The sequence below is a fragment of the Schistocerca nitens genome, chromosome 10, assembly GCF_023898315.1.
Source record: "Schistocerca nitens isolate TAMUIC-IGC-003100 chromosome 10, iqSchNite1.1, whole genome shotgun sequence".
In the NCBI taxonomy this organism is placed as follows: domain Eukaryota; kingdom Metazoa; phylum Arthropoda; class Insecta; order Orthoptera; family Acrididae; genus Schistocerca; species Schistocerca nitens.
The window spans coordinates 211,463,181-211,486,554 of NC_064623.1; the positions used below are offsets into that span (position 1 = coordinate 211,463,181).

At 42.8% G+C, this 23,374-nt stretch overlaps 1 protein-coding gene across 1 annotated transcript in view; it reads right to left on the reverse strand.

Annotated features, from left to right (window-relative positions):
- Nucleotides 1-281: 281 nt before the first annotated feature.
- LOC126210446 (arylalkylamine N-acetyltransferase 1-like) overlaps nucleotides 282-23,374 on the reverse strand; it is a 66,415-nt gene continuing 43,322 nt past the window's right edge. The window contains exons 4-5 of the mRNA XM_049939678.1: nucleotides 16,567-16,691; nucleotides 282-515 (exon numbers count right to left, since the gene is read on the reverse strand). Coding sequence (XP_049795635.1) covers nucleotides 314-515; nucleotides 16,567-16,691 — 327 coding nt within the window. The 3' untranslated portion in view covers nucleotides 282-313. The remainder of the gene's footprint in view (nucleotides 516-16,566; nucleotides 16,692-23,374) is intronic.

Below are 23,374 nucleotides of genomic sequence, written 5' to 3' on the forward strand. Positions count from 1 at the left end.
GCATGTGGGTACACAAGGACTGGAAAGATAAATCAAATGCCCGCATCTCGTGGTCGTGCGGTAGCGTTCTCGCTTCCCACGCCCGGGTTCCCAGGTTCGATTCCCGGCGGGGTCAGGGATTTTCTCTGCCTCGTGATGGCTGGGTGTTGTGTGCTGTCCTTAGGTTAGTTAGGTTTAAGTAGTTCTAAGTTCTAGGGGACTGATGACCATAGATGTTAAGTCCCATAGTGCTCAGAGCCATTTGAACCATTTTTGATCCATCAAATAACTAAGCACTGACATCAAGACAGATAGAATTTTATTAGAGGTACAGTTAATTTAACTTTTGAACGTATGTCGCAAGTTCATCACCAGATTCTTTTGTGGGTGGGAAAACTACTTTTCCATCACGCTGATAAGTATCATATCTGATGGAAAATACCTTCTTGAAGCCAAAATACTCACAAGCCTTGATGGAGTGTACACTACTGCAGTCAGCCCTCATAAGAGGTATCCCTTTTTCTTTTCCAATTTTTCTGTAAAAAATAATAATATAATGAATATGCGTGAAACAAGTTTCAGAAGCATATACATTTTTTGTTGTTGTAGCCTATAAGAAATGAATGAAGAAAGTTTAATGGCTGAGTAAATTGGATGTCTGTTCACTAATAAAAGGATGTGATCTTTCAATTTGACCTCAGCCATTGCCAAGATTTTTATCAGTTGGTCTTCTGATAAAATTATTTGATCAGGTATTTCAATATGTAATTACGAATATGTAATTATTCCTCAGTCAACTTTTACAGTGTAGCCTCTCAGAAGATTTACTCGTGTGCCAGAACAGCGCTGAAACCCAGATATTTTGAGCGTCTCATATCGTGAATCCTGTTTAGTACATAGTTTCTCAGGCAGCGCATATCTTACAGTAAACTAGAAATAGTAATGCGTTTGAAATGTTGAGAAACGTAGACTTTTTCTCATTCTTGATAATTTGCACTGTTACAGAACACTACCACTTTGAAAATAATGCATGCGAAATCGGAGTTTACTAGAACATTGTCTGTAAGACTGTCCCATTATGTAACATATCAAACAAGAAGGAATGCGCCTGAGTCACGTTATTCAAATTAAGTTACACTGTCTGCTACAAAAAAGCGCTGGCAACGTCAGGTGTACTTCGCAGAAGCTCAGTGGGCTTAACAATATCGCATTCAAGTGGAGGCTGGTAGTGTTTGTATACAGCGCCTTGTTTAAATTTACGAGAAAAGTTGTTTTTGAAGACACTGTTACATTTTTGACTTTGGTAGACTTACTTTTTTTGCGTTACAAATCAAATACCATTCTCTAAGAAAGTACCCCGGTGCCTTGCACAAAAAGGCAACGGCTGTAAAATTACCATTTTAAACTGATTTTGGAAATATCTGAAGAATTACAAATCGGGTTGATAAAAGGCATGAATAAAATTAGTTCGTCTCAAAGGGTCTCAGGAGGCAGGAGAGGAACTAGCTCTGGAATCTTAAATACGAACCCCCATTTCTTATTGCGAAAAAAAAGAGCAAATTTTGTATTAAAAACTTTTTTCGTCGCGTGATACGTGGCGCTGTAATCCACAAACATGAAGATCGGTTAGAAACAGTTGAAAATGATATCATCTCGAGATCATATTAGGATCTCAGGATGTTAGAAAGGTGCTTACTCTAAATCTTTTGTGAGAAAACGGGCTTTCATAGCAAACATCTTGGCTTCATCAACACTGAGGATGCTATACAAACTTACACTCAAGCGCCAAAGAAACTGGTATTGTTACGGTATATTGATAATTTTTACTTCTGGACCGTCTGACAGCAACTGAATTAAAAACAATTTCAGTGCCATACGCGTTTCGCCTTTATTTTCTGCAAGGCATCATCGGTGGCCTGGAATATGTACATATGTTAGCTATTTAATTTACATTTTTTGTCACTGTCCCTATAGGTTATAAACAGTTCTGGTGGTTGGTATTTTCTATTAAGTAGTAATGTTTTGAACTGTACTTACAGGTTGCGTGGACAATTTCTTACATATTACGCTCCTGTTGCAAAAGAAATGGCTCTGAGCACTATGGGACTCAACATCTTAGGGCATAAGTCCCCTAGAACTGAGAACTACTTAAACCTAACTAACCTAGGGACATCACACACACCCATGCCCGAGGCAGGATTCGAACCTGCGACCGTAGCAGTCCCGCGGTGCTCCTGTTACATTTTTGGTGTTGTTCTTCTTCTTATGAATGCCAATTTGCGGTTTTTTCCCCACATTCCACAGCACTATGAACTGAACGCATGTTTCAGTGCAATGTTTTGGTTTCTGTTGCCGACTGTCAAATGTTTTTGCCAAAGATCGAATGTTATTGCCAAACTTATGAGTGTAATTATTGAAGTATCTGTGATCTGATCGTGTATGCATTTGTGTGTGTGTGTGTGTGTGTGTGTGTATATATATGTGTGTGTGTGTGTGTGTGTGTGTGTGTGTTTTGGTGTGATATACTTTTTTTGTGCTGCGTGTGTGTGGTTTTTTTGTGTGGCATAATTTTTTTTTTTGTTTTTTTTTTTTTGGCTGTGTGGTGTGTGTGTGTGTGTGTGTGTGTGTATGAATGTGTGTGTGTCCAGATGGTGTGGGGAAGAGTTTTTTTGTTTTATGTTACCATTTCCTTTATTAAGTGTAGTAGGGAGCCTGCCCTGGTGTGTGTTTGTTCATTTATCACATGTTTGTTTTCTACTATGGCTTTCTGGATGTGGAAGTTTTCTTGCGTTTGTATAAGATGTTTGTCATGGTTGCTTATTCTCATTATTTTCATTTCTTGTTCCATGTTTGCAGGATGATAGTTATGGTGTTTTAAATGCTCTGTAAATGTGAAATGGTTTGTTTCATACTTCCAACATCTGGGAAAAAACCGCAAATTGGCATTCATAAGAAGAAGAACAACATCAAAAATGCAACAGGAGCGTAATATGTAAGAAATTGTCCACGCAACCTGTAAGTACAGTTCAAAACATTACTACTTAATAGGAAATATGAACCACCAGAACTGTTTATGACCTATAGGCACAGTGACGAAAAATGTAAATTAAATAGCTGACATATGTACATATTCCAGGCCACTGATGATGCCTTGCAGAAAATAAAGGCGAAACGCGTATGGCACTAAAATTGTGTTTTATTCAGTTGCTGTCAGACGGTCCATAAGTAAATATTATCAATATACCGTAATGTTACACGCAACTGAGGTAGACAGCACTAAAAAAGTTGAAGATGTCAAACTGGTATAGGCCTGCGTATTCAAATACAGAGATTTGTAAACAGGCAGAATACGGCGCTGCAGTCGGTAAAGCCAGTGTAAGGCAAGAAGTGTCTGGCGCAGTTGTTAGACCGGTTACTGCTGCTACAATGGCAGCTTATCAATATTTAAGTTAGTTTAAACGCGGTGTTATAGTCGGCGCACGAAAGATGGGACACAGCACCTGCAAGGTAGCGATGAAGTTGGAATTTTCTCATACGACCATTTCACGAATGTATCGCGAATATCAGGAATCCGATAAAAAATAAAATCTCCGACGTCGCTGCGGCCGGAATAATATCCTTCAAGAATGGGACCAACGGCGACTCAAGAGAATCATTTAACGTGACGGAAGTGCAACCCTTCCTCAAATTGCTGCAGATTTCAGTGCTGAGCCATCAACAAGCGTCAGCGTGCGAACCATTCAATGAAACAAAATCGATATGGGTTTTCGGAGCCGAAGGCCCACTCGTGTATCCTTGATGACTTCACGGCACAAAGCCTTACGCCCCGCCTGGGTCTGGCAACACTGACATTGGACTGTTGATGACTGGAAACATGTTTCCTGGTCGGACGAGTCTTGTTGGAAATTGTTTTCAATGGATAGACGTGTACGGGTAGGGAGACAGCCTCATGAATCCATGGACCCTGCATGTCAGTAGGGGACTATTCAAGCTGGAGGTTCTGTAATGCTGTGGGGCGTGTGCAGTTGGAGTGATACGGGACCCCTGATACGTCTAGATACGACTCTGACTGGTGACACGTACGTAAGCATCCTGTGTGCTCACCTGCATCCATTCATGTCCATTGTGCATTCCGACGGAGTTGCGCAATTCCAGCCGGACAGTGCGACACCCCGCACGCCCAGAATTGCTACAGAGTGGCTCCAGGAACACTCTTCTGAGTTTAAACACTTCCGCTGGCCACCAAACTCCCGAGACATGAAAATTATTGAGCATATCTGGGATGCCTCGCAACGTTCTGTTCAGAAGAGATCTCCACCACCTCGTATTCTTACGGGTTTATGGACAGCCCTGCAGGATTCATGGTGTCAATTCCCCCCAGCACTACTTCAGACATTAGTCGAGTCCATGCCACGTCGTGTTGCAGCACTTCTGAGTTCTCGTGGGGGCCCTACACGATATTACTCAGGTGTGCGAGTTTCTTTGCCTCTTTAGTGTATTACATAGCCAGACAGTTCATCTATTCCGGGAATCGAGGATACTGGCGATTTTTGTCTATTATCGACATTGGTACGGTAAAGATAACGGTCCCAGGTATCCCAAGACTCTTGAGAATGTTTTAAATCCAAATTTGAAGTCTGATAATAAATGGCATAAGAATTTCTTTTGCCTTTGATATGATTAAAAATACCAACTTCGGATTTTTCCGGTTGCTTGTGCACTTCAACTCCGCTTCTTGCCAAATTTCATGACTAGCTCAACGGGAAGTGCCCTGTCGGTTTTGATGAGTGGGTTTTTGAGTACCAGAATATGTGACATAAATGGCTATGTCTTTTTATACACTGACTTAGAAAGTTGTACTCTATAGTCTATTCGTTCCTGAGAGAAATGGCTCTTAACAGTTGCACAGATACACAAAACAGATAGACAGACAGACAAAGCGATCGTCTAAGGGTTCAGCTTTCACGGATTGAGCCACAGAACCCTAAAAATACATTAAGTCTCGGCAAATCGCACGAGGTACAGGAATTTCGAGAAAAGTGCTCTGCGCATACTGTTGTTGTTGTTGTTGTGATCTTCAGTCCTGAGACTGGTTTGATGCAGATCTCCATGCTACTCTATCCTGTGCAAGCTTCTTCATCTCCCAGTACCTACTGCAGCCTACATCCTTCTGAATCTGCTTAGTGTATTCATCTCTTGGTCTACCTCTACGATTTTTACCCTCCAAGCTGCCCTCCAATGCCAAATTTGTGATCCCTTGATGCCTCAAAACATGTCCTACCAACCGATCCCTTCTTCTAGTCAAGTTGTGCCACAAACTTCTCTTCTCCCCAATCCTATTCAATACCTCCTCATTAGTTACGTGATCTACCCACCTTATCTTCAGCATTCTTCTGTAGCACCACATTTCGAAAGCTTCTATTCTCTTCTTGTCCAAACTAGTTATCGTCCATGTTTCACTTCCATACATGACTACACTCCATACAAATACTTTCAGAAACGACTTCCTGACACTTAAATCTATACTCGATGTTAACAAATTTCTCTTCTTCAGAAACGATTTCCTTGCCATTGCCAGCCTACATTTTATATCCTCTCTACTTCGACCATCATCAGTTATTTTACTCCCTAAATAGCAAAACTCCTTTACTACTTTAAGTGTCTCATTTCCTAATCTAATTCCCTCAGCATCACCCGATTTAATTTGACTACATTCCATTATCCCCGTTTTGCTTTTGTTGATGTTCATCTTATATCCTTCTTTCAAGACACTGTCCATTCCGTTCAACTGCTCTTCCAAGTCCTTTGCTGTCTCTGACAGAATTACAATGTCATCGGCAAACCTCAAAGTTTTTACTTCTTCTCCATGAATTTTAATACCTACTCCGAATTTTTCTTTTGTTTCCTTTACTGCTTGTTCAATATACAGATTGAATAACATCGGGGAGAGGCTACAACCCTGTCTCACTCCTTTCCCAACCACTGCTTCCCTGTCATGCCTCTCGACTCTTATAACTGCCATCTGGTTTCTGTACAAATTGTAAATAGCCTTTCGCTCCCTGTATTTTACCCCTGCCACCTTCAGAATTTGAAAGTGAGTATTCCAGTTAACATTGTCAAAAGGTTTAAGTCTACAAATACTAGAAACGTAGGTTTGCCTTTTCTTAATCTTTCTTCTAAGATAAGTCGTAAGATTAGTATTGCCTCACGTGTTCCAACATTTCTACGGAATCCAAACTGATATTCCCCGAGGTCCGCTTCTACCAATTTTTCCATTCGTCTGTAAAGAATTCGCGTTAGTATTTTGCAGCTGTGACTTATTAAACTGATAGTTCGGTAATTTTCACATCTTTCAACACCTGCTTTCTTTGGGATTGGAATTATTATATTCTTCTTGAAGTCTGAGGGTATTTCGCCTGTCTCGTACATCTTGCTCACCAGATGGTAGAGTTTTGTCATGACTGGCTCTCCCAGGGCCATCAGTAGTTCTAATGGAATGTTGTCTACTCCTGGGGCCTTGTTTCGACTCAGGTCTTTCAGTGCTCTGTCAAACTCTTCACGCAGTATCTTATCTCCCATTTCGTCTTCGTCTACATCCTCTTCCATTTCCATAATATTGTCCTCAAGTACATCGCCCTTGTATAAACCCTCTATATACTCCTTCCACCTTTCTGCCTTCCCTTCTTTGCTTAGAACTGGGTTGCCATCTGAGCTCTTGATATTCATAAAAGTGGTTCTCTTCTCTCCAAAGGTCTCTTTAATTTTCCTGTAGGCAGTATCTATCTTACCCCTAGTGAGACAAGCCTCTACATCCTTACATTTGTCCTCTAGCCATCCCTGCTTAGCCATTTTGCACTTCCTGTCGATCTCATTTTTGAGACGTTTGTATTCCTTTTTGCCTGCTTCATTCACTGCATTTTTATATTTTTTCCTTTCATCAATTAAATTCAATATTTCTTCTGTTACCTAAGGATTTCTATTAGCTCTCGCCTTTTTACCTACTTGATCGTCTGCTGCCTTCACTACTTCATCCCTCAAAGGTACCCATTCTGATTCTACTGTATTTCTTTCCCCCATTCCTGTCAATTGTTCCCTTATGCTCTCCCTGAAACTCTCTACAACCTCTGGTTCTTTCAGTTTATCCAGGTCCCACCTCCTTAAATTCCCACCTTTTTGCAGTTTCTTCCGTTTCAATCTGCAGTTCATAACCAATAGATTGTGGTCAGAATCCACATCTGCCCCTGGAAATGTCTTACAATTTAAAACCTGGTTCCTAAATCTCTGTCTTACCATTATATAATCTATCTGATACCTTTTAGTATCTCCAGGATTCTTCCAGGTATACAACCTTCTTTTATGATTCTTGAACCAAGTGTTAGCTATGATTAAGTTATGCTCTGTGCAAAATTCTACAAGGCGGCTTCCTCTTCCATTTCTTCCCCCCAATCCATATTCACCTACTATGTTTCCTTCTCTCCCTTTTCCTACTGACGAATTCCAGTCACCCATGACTATTAAATTTTCGTCTCCCTTCACCACTTGAATAATTTCTTTTATCTCGTCATACATTTCTTCAATTTCTTGATCATCTGCAGAGCTAGTTGGCATATAAACTTGTACTACTGTAGTAGGCATGGGCTTTGTATCTATCTTGGCCACAATAATGCGTTCACTATGCTGCTTGTAGTAGGTAACCCGCACTCCTATTTTTTTATTCATTATGAAACCTACTCCTGCATTACCCCTATCTGATTTTGTATTTATAACCCTGTATTCACCTGACCAAAAGTCTTGTTCCTCCTGCCACCGAACCTCACTAATTCCCACTATATCTAACTTTAACCTATCCATTTCCCTTTTTAAATTTTCTAACCTACCTGCCCGATTAAGGGATCTGACATTCCACGCTCCGATCCGTAGAACGCCAGTTTTCTTTCTCCTGATAATGACGTCCCCTTGAGTAGTCCCCGCCCGGAGATCCAAATGGGGGACTATTTTACCTCCGGAATATTTTACCCACGAGGACACCATCATCAATTAATCATACAGTAAAGCTGCATGTCCTCTGGAAAAATTACGGCTGTAGTTTCCCCTTGCTTTCAGCCGTTCGCAGTACCAGCACAGCAAGGCCGTTTTGGTTAGTGCTACAAGGCCAGATCAGTCAATCATCCAGACTGTTGCCCCTGCAACTATTGAAAAGGCTGCTGCCCCTCTTCAGGAACCACATGTTTGTCTGGCCTCTCAACAGATACCCATCCGTTGTGGTTGCACCTACGGTACGGCCATCTGTATCGCTGAGGCATGCAAGCCTCCCCACCGACGGCAAGGTCCATGGTTCATGGGGTGGGGAAGTAGGATGGATGGCTCCGAACTGCTTGAACTTTTGTAGATAGATACAAATAGCACCCTATGATGATTTTGTTTCACAGATATTTTTCTCTGATCAACCAACTTCTACGAATCGTCTATCAAATCGGCATTATATCGATTATTAATCCCCACTGGTTAAGGAAAGTTGAGCGTCATCTGTGAAAGAAATTATACCAATAATGTCGACAAAGTAAAGCAGTTTTCTGCTATAAGGAACCTGATATTAGTTAAAGATTTCAGAAGAATCACCTTTCTAACCTCCTGGGACCCTAATCTGATTTGTATTTCTTGGGATCCTTTTTTCAACGGTTTTAACCAATTTTTATTTGTGTCAGTTAGAGGACGGAACGAAACTGACGGCAAATACACAAGTTACGTATTTTTTCCCAGAGAATCCGAATATGTAGTAAAGAGAGGGGATTTCTTTTTAAGATTTCCAAACTGGTCCCCCACCCCTTAGAGTTTCGACGGAGGGTCGAGTTCCAGATGAACAACTTTTTTCCGAAGCTTTCTCAAATTTTATTTGTAGTTTTCGAGTTATTTCCAAAAACAGTTTTAAGCGCCTCACCCTGTATACAGGGTGAGCCAGCTGTCCGTACTGCTGTCATCTTATGCAACCCCTAATGTTATCATAAACCAGGAGCGAGATTTTCATATTCTCTCGCTCGCTGCAGAATTTCCTTGCAGGAAATTGAATGTAGTTAAATTTTGTTCTCTGATATATTTTCGATAGAAGCTGTAGTTTTCCAGTTATCCAAGAAAAACGTACTGAAATGACCTTCAGACCCCCACACCCACACTCACGCCCCATCTCTCAAGAGTTGTAGTATGTTGTTCATGGCACTCCCTCCTACCACTGTACAAATATTTCTGATAGCACAAATTATTTCCCACATTCGACCTGTTTTGTCTTCATTGACTGGCCTTATTACGCCACGCGCTTATTCGAGCACATACAAATTGTAAAGTTGGAGTATGTGTAAATTTTACCTAACGATTTTGTGAATTTTACTAACTTAAAAAAACAATTACATCGTTGTAATTGTCGGCCTTCAGACTACGAAACTACTGTGCTTGTAAGGTTTGAGTTTAGATCGAATTGTCAACGTGATTAGTGTTATCGTAACGTTTACATAAGTCATATTTCGTTCGTTACTCTTACCGACACGTTTAAATTAATAGTGTTAACGAAGTAGCCAATTATGCCGGTGGCGTAATAGCCAAATCTATAGAGATAAAAAATGATCGAATATTGGGAATAGTTGGTGGAGTCGCAAATTTTCGTACAGTGGTAAGAGGAAGTGCCTCAAACAACACCCTAGAAATTCTGACTGATGAGGGATAAGTGAGAGGTGGAGGTGCGTTTGGACGTCACTTTTGTACGTTTTTCTTGAGTATCTAAAACCGTTGCCATCGGCGAAAACATATCCCAACGCAAAATTTAACTGCGTTAAATATCCTAGAAAAAGCTCTATTCACTTTTTTTGTCTAGGACTAACAGTTTGCGCGTAGTGAGCAAGTGAGTATGAAAATCTCGAGAGTGGTTTACTACGGCAAACTATAACATTGCGGGTTGCATAAAACGATAGCGGTAGAGGCAGATGAACCGCCCCGTATAGGGTCGGCAAAATACGAACGTCCAGTGAAATATTTAAAAGACAGACGCGAAATTCACCCGGCCAATGAACAGGGGAACTGTTCCATCACGTAATATGCTGGAAACCGTGATTTCATTGCACCAATCGTTTCTGTCACATATCTGCGCATGCGCTTCTCCTGCTTGCTCTGTCGCGAGTATCTTCCTGCGTCATGACGTTTGAGAGAGGGGAGCAGGAATGTACAGATGTAAGAACAAAAAATGGCGCTCACGATGAAACAGCACGTGTTCTCTGTCGAGTGTTATGCAAAGCGCAATTCGACGAAGGCGTGTGCTGAACTATTTGCACAAGGAGTTACGACTTTTAGTGTTTTGCAAAACCTCCAGCAAAATCTGCAGTGCAGAACTTAGCGGCAAAATGCCGCGAAACCGGCTTTGAAGCGAATAACAACTGTAACTGCCTGGAAAGTGTTCGAACACCAGAAAGGGTTGATCTATGAAGTGGCTGGGGCCAGTTTCATTTTGTCCACCCCATACACGTCATTATACCTCTTCCTACTCGTTATAACAGCTACAAAGCCTACATACAGTGGTCAAAATAAATGTTGCATCTTGCTTTATTGTTAATACTAGAGATGATAGGAAACAAAAACTTATTCTGTCTTTTCAGGTACAGGCATAAGAAAACAAAAATAAAAGTAATCACATTTCCCTCTGATAAGTACAAACAAAAAGTAAAGACAAAATTTTACAAAATGTTCCACTGCAAACATTATAATTTCTTCTCACATTTGTTTTGTGTAACACATTGTTTATGAAGCAAATTCAACATAGTACAATGAAGGCTTTCGCGACCAGATGAAAATTATTCCAGGTTCTATGGCGGTGGTCCATGGAACTCTTCTATCCCTGGCGCTTCGTCCAGAGCTACGTTGGACATCTTTGGAGGTGCTCCTGGTTGTGCTGAGTCTTTCTAACTGATGAGTCAGACGTCAAAGAGCAGCATAAATACCGTGAAAACTGGGCGTGGTTTGGATTTCACGTGATAGCAGAGATAAACCTTGTCAAAGATAAAATTTAACTATCGATCATAGTATGTCAAAGATAAAAACTTCTAATCGATTCTGTAGCGCCACTGTCCATATATGACACTCAGCAATATATGGACAGTGGCACTACAGAATCGATTAGAAGTTTTTATCTTTGACATACCATGATCGATAGTTATATTTTATCTTTGACAAGGTTTCTCTGCTATCACGTGAAATCCAGACCACGCCCAGTTTCCACAGCATGTATGCTGCTCTTTGACATCTGACTCGTCAGTCGGAAAGACTCAGCACAGCCAGGAGCACCTCCAAAGATGTCCAACGTAGCCTTGGACGGAACATCAGGGATAGAAGAGTTCCATGGACCACCGCCATAGTACCTGGAAGAATTTTCAGCAGCTGAAATTCAAAATAGAACAATGGAAAATTCAGTATGGAAAAATGGCAATATTAATGAAAAGGACAGACTGTTATTCACAATATAGCACAAATACTGAGTCGCAAAAAGACATAACAAAAACTCCACTAAGCACTAAGCTTTCAGGAAAAGGTCTTTTGTTGCTCGCCATATAGCAGAGATATTGAGTCATGGAAAGGCATAACTGTTGTGTCTAGTTCATACAGCATAGACACAATGAGGTAGCTAGGTGCACGCTAAACTAACGCAGACGGGCTTGAAGTTCTGGAACATGAGACTTATTAATGAATAAGAAGAAAAGTACGTAGCGTTTTAATACTTATCTTTAATTCTCTTGTTGGAATACATCTCTCTTGAATATTAGTACGCTATAAGCACTGATACAAATGGCGCCTTGCTAGGAAGTAGCTATGGACTAAGCTGAAGGCTATTCTATCTGTCTCTCGGCAAATGAGAGGAAAGCTTCGTACGTCTGGTCGCAAGCTATGTCTTCCGTACAACTGGGGCGAGGTCTATTCCGTGTCTTGTTACCTGCCATGTGGTGGCGCTAGGATTGCGATTACACAGTGGCGACACGCGGGTCCGACATGTACTACAGGACCGCGGCCGATTTAAGTTACCACCTAGCAAGTGTGGTGTCTAGCGGTGACACCACAATAACAAAAAGACCACTAAACACTAAGCTTTCTGGAAAGTTCTTCTTATGAAACAGAAGACAGCATATACACACATATTCACGCACAAAGGATTTATTAGAGAGGGGGCGGGGGGCTGTGGTAGCCGCCTGAGAGGTGGCCCATGTTTGAGTAAGAAAAGGATTTGACATGAGGCTGGGGTCATGGAGAATGGGAGTAGGTAGCCGCCCCCACCCCTCTTCCCACCAAGACAATCAGCAAGTTCATTACTCAGGATACCCATATGGCCAGAATCCTAAAGGAAATCAACTGAACAAGCAGCATTGCCAAGATTGGTGAGAAGAGGTCGTGGATGGCAGAGCCCAGGAGGCGGTGGAAAAAGCACCGAGCAATTGCCTAATGGCCACTCATTGTACATAACAAAATTTGGGTGAGTGAGGACTGCTTAATAAAGCAGAGGGGCCCCAATAGATTGCTATCAATTCCACAGTAAACATATTATATGTGGCAAACGAGAGATGGTGTTCCATGCCAATAGAAAATGTGATCAGCGGATTTAGAGCCATCAGTGTAAAAAAACAAGAGGAAAAGGAGGGAAGATGGAAATCATGGTGGGGAGAAGTGAAGTGGTGCCCAACCAGTAAACCCATCCGATGGTGAGCAGCAGGTGGGTGATGTCCCTAATCCACAAAAATAGGAGCAGGGGAAGAGTGAATACTTATGGTATAGAAATCAGCAGCTGGGACAGCTGAACCAAAAAGAGAGAGATCCCAGCATTTACCAGAAGACTACCAACAGGCTAGTGTGAAAGGCAGCGGTGGCTAAATTGATATCATGATGTGAACTGGGTCAAAGAGGAGCAGTGTGGAAGGGGCAACGGGTCAACAAACTTGGCAACCATAGTCCAGACGATACAGAATTAATGTCCGATAAAGGTGAAGAAGAGTTGAACGGTCTGTACCCCAAGAGTTGTGGGCAAGGAAGTGAAAACAGCCAACCTACAGATGGCAGATATGGATCAACCAAGTAAGCTGATTGTGAAAAGGAAGACCCAAGAAGTGGAACTGGGGAACCATGGTCAGATATTGGGATTTGCAGTAGAGCTCCAGATCAGGATGGACATTAGTACAGTGACAAATTCATTACCCTGGACTCTAGGGGAGAGAACATATTGACGGGCACCAGATGGCACCCTGAACCTGTCATTCCACAGAGGCTCAGAGTGGGAGCCAGTCCAGATACAGAAATCATCCACTTACAGCGCAGAGTCTCATGAAGACCACAAGTTCATTAATAGCATGAGAAGAAGGACACTTAATATAGAGCCCTCTGGAATGCCGTTCTGCTGTGTCTGTGGAGAGATGAGAACAGTGCCATTTTTTGTCACATTGATCATTCAGAGCATTAAGTAATGGGAGAGGGGCCCCAAAGACCTTACTCATGGAGTGTAAGTAGGATTTGTTGGTATCGAGCTGTGTTGTAGCCCTTATGAAAATCGAAGAAAACTGCAGAAAGATGGTGTAAACAGCAGCTGGGACGTATATAGAGGGGATTCAGCGCATTTGAAAGCCCAGCAAGGAAACCTGGCTATCAGGAGGCTGGAAGGGAATGAGAGAATCAATGGGAAATGGTCGCTGTCGCAGAGGTCATCGTTTGGCGACCATTGAAAGGAAGGAAAAAGTGGAGGGGAGGAAAAGTGAACGAAAGATAATGACAGAGAAAGTGCCATATGTGGCACTAAAATGAGTAAGGGAAGCATCATTAAGAAGGTATGGGTCGTGGTCTGCAAAAAATTGTCAATGAAGAGCCCCAAACTAGACGAAAAAGCACTTCATGTGCATTAAAATCCTTAAGCAGAAGGAAGGGAGGGGAGAAGTAGCTGAAAGAGGGCATTTAGTACACCAGCTGTAGGTGGCCTGTCATGAGGCAGGTAGAGACTGCAAACTGTGACCACTGTGTCCAAGTGAATCCAGGTGGCAACTGCTTTCAATGTGGTACAAAAGGGGATCCGTGTACTAACGACATTTGTATGTACCAATGTGTGAATGCCACTAGAAGCCCTCAAAGGGCCGACCTGGTTCCGACAAAGCATGGAACCCATGCTGAGTGAGAATCAGTAAAATGAGATACCCGGAAAGTGACACAAGCTGCTTCGTAAAACGAAATAAGGGATTGAAACTGTGGGAGCTGATGGTAGTACTCGTTGCAGTTCCACTGAATAAGGATGATATGGGATCCGAAAGGGAGCTGAACCAGCTGGAGCCAATCACACTATTGGGTCACAATCCATCATCAACTAGGACAGGGTGACATCCATAAATAAGAGGTCAGACTCAGGTTATGAGGTGGGAGGCCTTGTCCTGTATTTTTCTTCTCCTTCTCCTCCTTCATAGGTCAAGGAGGGCAGGGCACTGAGGAAGAGCAGGCTTCTGCACTTCTGGAACTGAAAGGGAGCAGGTGACCTTGGGATGCATAGATAGTGTGTCCCGTGGTCGAGTTGTGGCAGCAGGCCTACAGCCTGGGAGACATGAGGGAAGGGTCCTGGTAGGAAGCCCCATTACCAGCAGGCATAGAAGAAGTGAGACACTGGGGAAGGGAAACAGTACCTGTAGGGCAGGGCGTGGGAACTGCAGGAGAGGTGTGGGGTGGGACTTGAATGAGGTGGAGGGAGGAGGGGGAAAGGATATAACAGAGACATAGATGTCATCGACACATGGTGAAATTGGTCATATTTCTGACGAGCCTCAGCATAGGATAAATAATCAAGGAACTTATACCCCTGTATCTTCTTCTTATAAACCAGGCAATCTGGCGAACATGGCGATGGTTCTGACAATTAACACATACTGGCGGTGAAACACGGGGGCTCCTCCCATGGAATGAGTGTCCACATTCACCACGTAGAGGGCCATCGTACATTGGGAAGACATGGGCCCAAAATGCAAGCACTGACAACACCTAAAGGGTGGCGGGACGTACGGTTTCATTTCACACCAATAACACATAACCTTGACCATCTCTGGGAAGGTATCTCCCTCAAATGTGAGAATAATAACGCCAGTAACAGAGTGATGATCCTTATGACCTTTCTGAACACATTAAACAAAAAGAATGGCCCACCTTTCCAGACTGGTTCGGAGTTCCTCATCAATTTGAAGGATGAGGCCCCTATGAAAAATGACTCCCTGAAACACATTCAAGGACTGGTGAGGAGTAATGAACACTGGGACGTCGCCAAGACGGTTACAAGCATGAAGGCCTGCAGACTGGCTGGCAGAAGAGGTTTTAATCAACAGTGAACCCAACTGCATCTTATTGATAGACTCCAATTCGCCAAATTTGTCTACGATATTTTCCACAAAAATAATTGCTCGTTGATGGCGAACGTGTTCCCGTCAGTGTTAGTGCGGACTAGGCAGTGGGGAAAGTGTTTCAGTCCGCAGCTCGTGGTCATGCGGTAGCGTTCTCGCTTCCCACGCCCGGGTTCTCGGGTTCGATTCCCAGCGGGGTCAGGGATTTTCTCTGCCTCGTGATGACTGGGTGTTGTGTGATGTCCTTAGGTTAGTTAGGTTTAAGTAGTTCTAGGGGACTGATGACCACAGATGTTAAGTCCCATAGTGGTCAGAGCCATTTGAACCATTTGAAAGTGTTTCACCCCAAGCTGACGAGCTTCGCCTTCCTCCCAGGGTGTAGCCAGGGAAGAGAAGACTGCAGGGTCATATAAACAGCTTAAATATTCCATTAACAACTGAATAGATAGCCATAGAAGAACGTCCAGTTTTTTGGAGCTTAATACGTTTCACAGGCAAAGCATCCACCCTGATACCATCCAGTCAGATTGGAGGCTCTTGTCATGGGTGACACCCAGACATGACAAGAGTCTGTCACAGTGGCCACTGCTGGGCGTTCCGATGTTCCAGAATGACAAGCAATCTCTCCTAGGCATACACAGGGACGTGGGGAGGCAATGCTTCAGGCATCAGAAGTGTGACCCCTGTGTTGCCAGGGGGCTTGGTGACATAGTGAGGTGGAGGAAGGTCTATGGTGAGGCATGGACGGAAAGGGAGAGAGGTTTCCACATCATAAATGCTAGGGATGCTTCACCAAACGGCTCACAAAGCTATGAGGAGACAATGTAGACATGGAGGTCAAACCCCAAAAGGAAATCAAAGATGTCAAAAAGGAAGGTTGAAAAATAAAAGGCAAGGGAAACAAAATCTGAAGGAAGACAGGAAACTATGTGGACAGCCAGGTCGTCATAAGTAAGAACATCTAGACAGGGCGAGGAGGGGGGGGGGGAGAGGGGAAGGAGCGAGAACAAGGAGGGAAGGGCACGGGGGACGAAATGCAGCACAGGAAGGAAGAGTGGGCCCTGACAGCTTCGGGATTCATGTGTGCCTTGCATGAATTCACGGAAAAACCGCGAGCTCCTTGGAGGGGAGGGGCGGGGGAAGATCTTAATAAGGAACAGTATTTAGGAAGAGCTGTCTGGTGCTTATTTATTTATTTGCTACTGACCTGCTGTGTTCAATGAGATCCGTGATGATCCCACGGCGCCTTACTGCTGTATCAACGGATCCCCCGAGGACTTCCACCTGGTGATGGTCGATGTCAGGGTACATGTTACGCAGCTTCTCTGACACCTACAATGCGCCAAATATGTTATTAATGACGCATTCACAAATGATACTTCACCTGCATGAATAAACACACCAACCTTACACTATGTACTATTACTGATACAAGGTGTTTACACTTGCTTTAACCCATCTCTGTTGGGACCAGGATTGCAAGAAGAGCGGCCATACCCCCTCAGATCATTTTTGCGTTTGTGAGTGTGTGTGTGTGTGTGTGTGTGTGTGTGTGTGTGTGTGTGCGTGTGCAAGGAGAGCTGATATTCGGACATGCACAGGAAATTTGACAAGTTAACGAGCAGGACGTGGTAACTCGGTTCACTGTAATAGACATCCACTCCAGAATCACGAAATGATTGAAGTAACTAAAATAAGACTCATCAGTACGGATTTGAGTAACGTCTAAAGTTATCGTGACGTTGCTGAAATTCACACGGCGCCAGTCTGCTAATTTCAAACGCAGAGGCGCGAATTTAGCATTCTTCACAGCACCAGATTGGAAACGACATCTGTACTAGAGTGTACTTCACCGTTATGTGACCCTGAATGTTTTCTGAACCCTGCGCATCTCGAATTCTGACGGCGCAGACAAAAGAGCACCAAAACCGGCGTCAGCCAGCGAGAGATCGTGATTTGTTGAAACGAGATTTGTCAGAAATCCCATGCACTCTTCTAATTAGTACCAAAGAAGACCGCGTCAAAATATTAGTCACCAACCGGAGCTCTAGTCTTTTCGTTAGAGTAAAGAAACAATGCTCGCCTCTTACCCCTTCCATTACAATTATTTGCGAAACAGCTTACCTTGACCTTCAAAAAGGGCACGTCCTCGATTAGTTTACAGGCAACAGGCGAGAGGAGGCGTGTGCGGTACCTCATCCTCAACCAGATGCATATTTTCTCCGGTGCATTCCAGCTAAATTTCAGCGTGCCGAACCCCTGCCTTGCATTACAGAACCAGCGGTGGACCTTCTCCGACGTAGTGTCGCCTGTGTAAATTAGGTGAAGAAGAGTCCATTGACTAGAGAGAACAACAGGTGGCCGTGTAGGGCTGTTGATAAAATATCGATATACCCATATTTTTCTCCAAGTGTAACGATATGTATCGGCGATATTCTTCTCCGTCATGTATCCATATCGAAATGGCAACTTCGAGTACCGGTATTTTTATTTTATATTATATATTTTCGCAATTATCAATAAATATTTGAAATTGTTATAGTACTTGATTTTACCTTCGTTGTAAGAAGGAGTCGTACCTCTTTTTGAACTTTCATCACGTCCAATCTTTCTCTTTGACTCTTTGATGAAAGAGTATGTTTCAAGATTTGAAACATGGCTGACACAGCAACTGTTGAAATTCTTCACGGTAATTGTTGACAGCCAAAACAGTTGCAGGATAAAGATTTATTAAAATTCTTGACCAAGGTTTCGGTATATATAAATATACCTTCATCAGAAGTAAAATATCCTGAACAGGAACACACTTTCATTAGCAAAAACTTGGCATTGTTTCCATATTTTCTATTTTACATAGATGTTTTTAACTGGTTCTGATATGTTTTATTTATTAAGAAAGAAGGTTTGAATCAGCACAACTTTTAATAATTTTGATGCGCATGTGTATGTATCCATGGATTTTAATGTGCGCGAGTGTCTGGCACATACCACAAGTGCCCTCTCTCGGCGAAACCATTCGCCCTAGGGCTTTCACACTCTCGTCACGATAGTTCATAGGCGAAGTACTGATGCTAAACTGTGTTCAAATTGACCCTGTGTCCATAATCATGTTGTATAAATGGAGATGATGTCTTAACTGCTGACGACGCCTTTGGCACAATTGTTTTATTAATCTCCATTGCAAGAAGTAATTTTAGTAAGTGACTAAAAGTTTTTGTGCCTGTAATACTCTGGTAATTTTGCGGTTACCTAAGCTATAGTGTTTTTTCTTTCTCATTTCCGATGCCAAGGTTTTGCTAATTAAAGTGTCTCCCTGTTCAGGGTAATTTACTTCTGATGAAGGTATATTTATATATACCGAAACCTTGGTCAAGAATTTTAATAAATCTTTATCCTGTAACTGTTTTGTGTGTCATCATTTACCGTGAAGAAAGTATATGTGGTACAAAAGACGAAGGTTTGGGGGGGGGGGGGGCGCTGTGAATGGAATAACAAGATTTACAATGAGTAGACAGCACGCCAGTGGCGTCAAAAAACAATTTTTAACACAACTAGTGTGCTATTTCTTCATATCGACATTCTTCCAAAACAGTTGCTGAAAATGATGGACAAAGATCTAAATGACGAGGTTTTGTCTTTGCGGTAGGCGCAGACGTGTGAGCGGAAATGCTGACGTAATCGGCGCTCGGCGCTACCAACAGAACCTTCAACGTTTACCTCACCACGAAATTTTGACACTACAGTTTCTAGGTCGCTGGTGTTGGTACAAATGAAAAAACAGGGAAGTCGACATGAAGAGTCCCAGACATATCTTGTATGTGACGATACCGAGCGACGGACCCATCGGACACCTTTTATTGTGCCACTTACAAATACATGAAGTGTCATTTTTAGAAAAGTGGTTATCGGAAAGCGTGAACGTGCATCGTTTTCCTTTCAATTCTTGCTCTAAGGGGATACGCCGTTCGTTAATGTACAGAATATCTGATAATAAATCAATACTTGAATCTACAGCTCTAAAACCGGCAGTATATTTACAGTCTGAAGCCGATATTTTTATGGGCCAGTAAGTCCATATTTTTCCGTTGATATATCGATTCTTTTTCTCAATAGGTAGCGAGACGATAATGATATTTTTTTAACTATCGATATACTGGCTGTATTTTTAAAAATATCAGCAGTGCTACTGTGTACATTACGTGAAGGAAGAGTCCATTGTTTGTGAATTGCTATAATAATAATTATAAAAGGTGGCAATTTTATTTACGCACTGTCTTTTAACTAGATATGATGGTATCTGATACTCAAGTACTAATGCAAAGAAACGTAATGATGCTAAAATGCTTTAAATTCTTGCTATGATTTAATCTTTAAAATTTAATAATTCTCTTCCTGTTAATATTCAATTAATTAACTTACGTCGTTCACATTTCGTAACGCTGACGGCGTTAAAATTTAAAGTTGTTCAGTTCCTGTTTTGTTTTCTTTCAATTGTTGCGAGCCAGCGATGGTGCAATGCTGTTCGCTTTCAAGTCTACACATTTATGAAAATCAGGGCCAGGAAACACTTTTGTGATCACTGTTGCGATTTAGACGATATTCGCGTAATTGTACTGATTAAGAGTTATCGTTTCCGAAAGATGCAGGTTCGATTAAAGCTGTGTGCACTTTTGCGCGTATAATGAAAATATTCCTAACACGTCGCGTAACAAAAAGTAACAAGCTAATAAGAACCGTGGTCAAACGAAGAAAATATACGATGACATAAATGTTCTTCGCTGTTATTCAGGGCATGTTTAGATTAAACACTGCAATTCTCAGTATTTATAAATCACAAGACGATACACTTTAGAGATATTTGTTTTGAATAACTTGTATTTACCTTTTCTTATACAATATGGTGATTGTCCGCAAGGATTCTCTCTCTCTCTCCTTTTTATAGCCTTTATACAGTCACATTACATACATCGATTAAGAAACTTTTCTTTCTCTACCGACCAGTACGAGAACAAAATCCGCCCAGACAAAATGTCTTACATAGAATCAGTTCTCACTTAACAATCATATACAGTTTCGTAGTACAAACAATACTAGTTTATTCCGTGCACTAGAAAGTCTTTGATTCACTGAGCACAAAAATTAAAATAATAAAATTATAATGACATTTTTAATATCGTCAATTCTTCTTTATATCGTGAAAAAAAGGTTTTTCATCGTTGTAGCACTATATCTGGGGGAATAACAGTTGGCCTTACTCAGGATGCTCACGACTCAGATTACAGTCTTCTCAGGCGAAACAAATGTTAATAAAATCTGATTTGCCGGTTCCCTACCTTGTTAAGAGGAACATCTACGAGGGCGTAGTTCGTTTAAAGGATTACATGTTATTATTTGGTCGAATGTCCCACTTTGCTGAAGCAAGTTGCTACTCAGTACCGCTCGAGCGCTCATAAATGTATCGCGTAATATGGTGATGTGTAACTTAACTGTGTCGGAGCGTGAGAAATAGACCCTCAGCAAACTGAAAACGGGAATTTGAAGAGTTCTTCCACACATGGGGCACCCTCTCGTTCAGCATGACAATGCTGCGACATCTGCAGCAACCTTAAACCTCCGAATCGCTTTCAACGATCATCCTCCGTACTTGGCCCCACCCGATTTTCATGCGTTTCCAGAACCTTACGAACGCCTTCGAGGACTTCACTTTGATAGTGATGAAGCGCTGCAACAAGCAGAGGTGAGATTGTGGCTCCGTCAACAAAGATTCTACAGTGATGGTGTCAACAAACTGGTCTCTGAGAGAGATGTGTACGTGGTGACTACGTTGAATAATGAGTATGTAGACATGAAAGATAAGGATCTAGAATATCCATATAGTCTACTTTATTCCAAAACCTTTAAGAGCTTTCACGTGACAGACTCGGGTGCGTTACTTTTTAGCACGGCCTCTGTAATTATAAGTAAATGGTGGTAAAAAATTGGGTAAGTAGAAGTAAGACTCGGCAACGAGTGTTCCGTTCAAACTCAGTTACGCATATATATATAAGTTCATCCATTCCAGGAATCCAGAATCTCAGCGATTTTTGCGTTTTATATATATATATATATATATATATATATATATATATATATATATATATATATATATTGGCAAGATATCATTCCCAGAAATTCCATGACCGCATCAAAATCTCTACAGCAGTTCCTCACACTAGCCTGTACGTACAAAAAGAACCGAGCAGGGAACTTCAGGTTAAACAGAGTAAACGTTAATAAAACCGACAAACCGCAGAAACGGATTTCTGACTGGAAATGGGGGAAGAAAGGGCGTATAAACATGTGTCCGGAAATGGACGGAGTGCGTGCGACGATGACAAATCGTCGCGGTTGGTTGGTTGTTTGGCTAGAAGAGGGAGGAGGGGGGGGAGGTACCAAACTCCAAGGTCATCGGTCCTGTTCCCGGTAAAATAATTACGCAACGGAAAGAAGAAAAGAAAGTAGACGTACAGCACAATGACAGGAGAATGGAAGAACTAGAAGAACGACAGAAGGCCAACCAACACTACTATGGAACACTACAGGAAAAGAAAACCACAGAGAGAGGCAAGAAACAGGCAGAAGGGGTAAAAACAACAGAGCAGATAATCAAAATATCCACGAGTGTACTGCCGGTCTACAGTGTCCAACGGGCACAATATTTCGGCGATCATACATGTCGCCATCATCAGGTGAATTGACGGACTGAGCCCCTGTGAACGTGCCGGCATGGAGATCCGTACACTATGGCTGCTCAGGGGGAACTGGGTTCGGTCGCGGCGGCGGCCGATTTAAATACCCTCCGCCCGTGGCGCGCTCACTCCGCCGTCCGCGCCCCGCGCCACGGTCGCGCGGTGGAACAGATTGCGACGGCGTCTGAGATGACGTCGGTGTGATGGCTCTGTCCGCCGTGGTCGTCACAACTATACGTTTGCTCGATTTACTCTTGATTAACCCAGTCGCTGGTTCCCAAGCCTTCCTAAGATTATAGCCACAGTCACGGTGTATGAGGTCGTCATTGGTGCGAATTTCGATGGCCTCTCTAACAACGCTGTCCCAGTATCTTGACGTCTGTACCAGAATCCTCGTGCGGTCATACTCCATGGTGTGATTTTCCGACAAACAATGTTCAGCGACCGCCGACTTGCTCGGATACATCAGTCGAGTGTGCCTCTGGTGTTCACGGCATCGATCCTCGACGGTACGAATCGTCTGACCAATATACGACTCGCCACATTGACACGGAATCTGGTACACGCCGGCCTTCCTCAAACAGAGGTCATCATTGGCGCTCCCCACCAGTGCACGAGTTTTATTCGGAAGACAAAACACAGTTCCGATGCGGTGTTTCTTCAAAATGCGGGCGATTTTCCCCGAGAGTGCGCCTGTATATGCGATAAACTCAGTGCCTACCTCCTCCCTCGTGATTTCATCCATCTCCACAGGTTGTGCTATAGTGGTTGGGCGGAGAGCACGTTGAATCTGCAACTCTGAGTACCCATTTTTTCGAAATACAGTTCTCAGATGTTTGAATTCCTGGGGCAGACTCTCTGCGTCAGAGATAGTGCGCGCCCTATGTAATAGAGTTTTAAGCACCCCATTCCTCTGTGAAGGGTGGTGGCAGCTGTCTGCGTGCAAATACAGATCAGTGTGCGTTGTCTTGCGATACACCCCATGGCCTAGGGTGCCGTCAGGCCTTCTCTTGACCAAGACGTCAAGGAAAGGTAGTTTACCCTCCCTTTCAGTCTCCGAATAAAATTCGTGCACTGGTGGGGAGCACCAAAGATGACCTCGGTTTGAGGAAGGCCGGCGTGTACCAGATTCCGTGTCAATGTGGCGAGTCGTATATTGGTCAGACGATGCGTACCGTCGAGGATCGATGCCGTGAACACTAGAGGCACACTCGACTGATGTATCCGAGCAAGTCGGCGGTCGCTGAACATTGTTTGTCGGAAAATCACGCTATGGAGTATGACCGC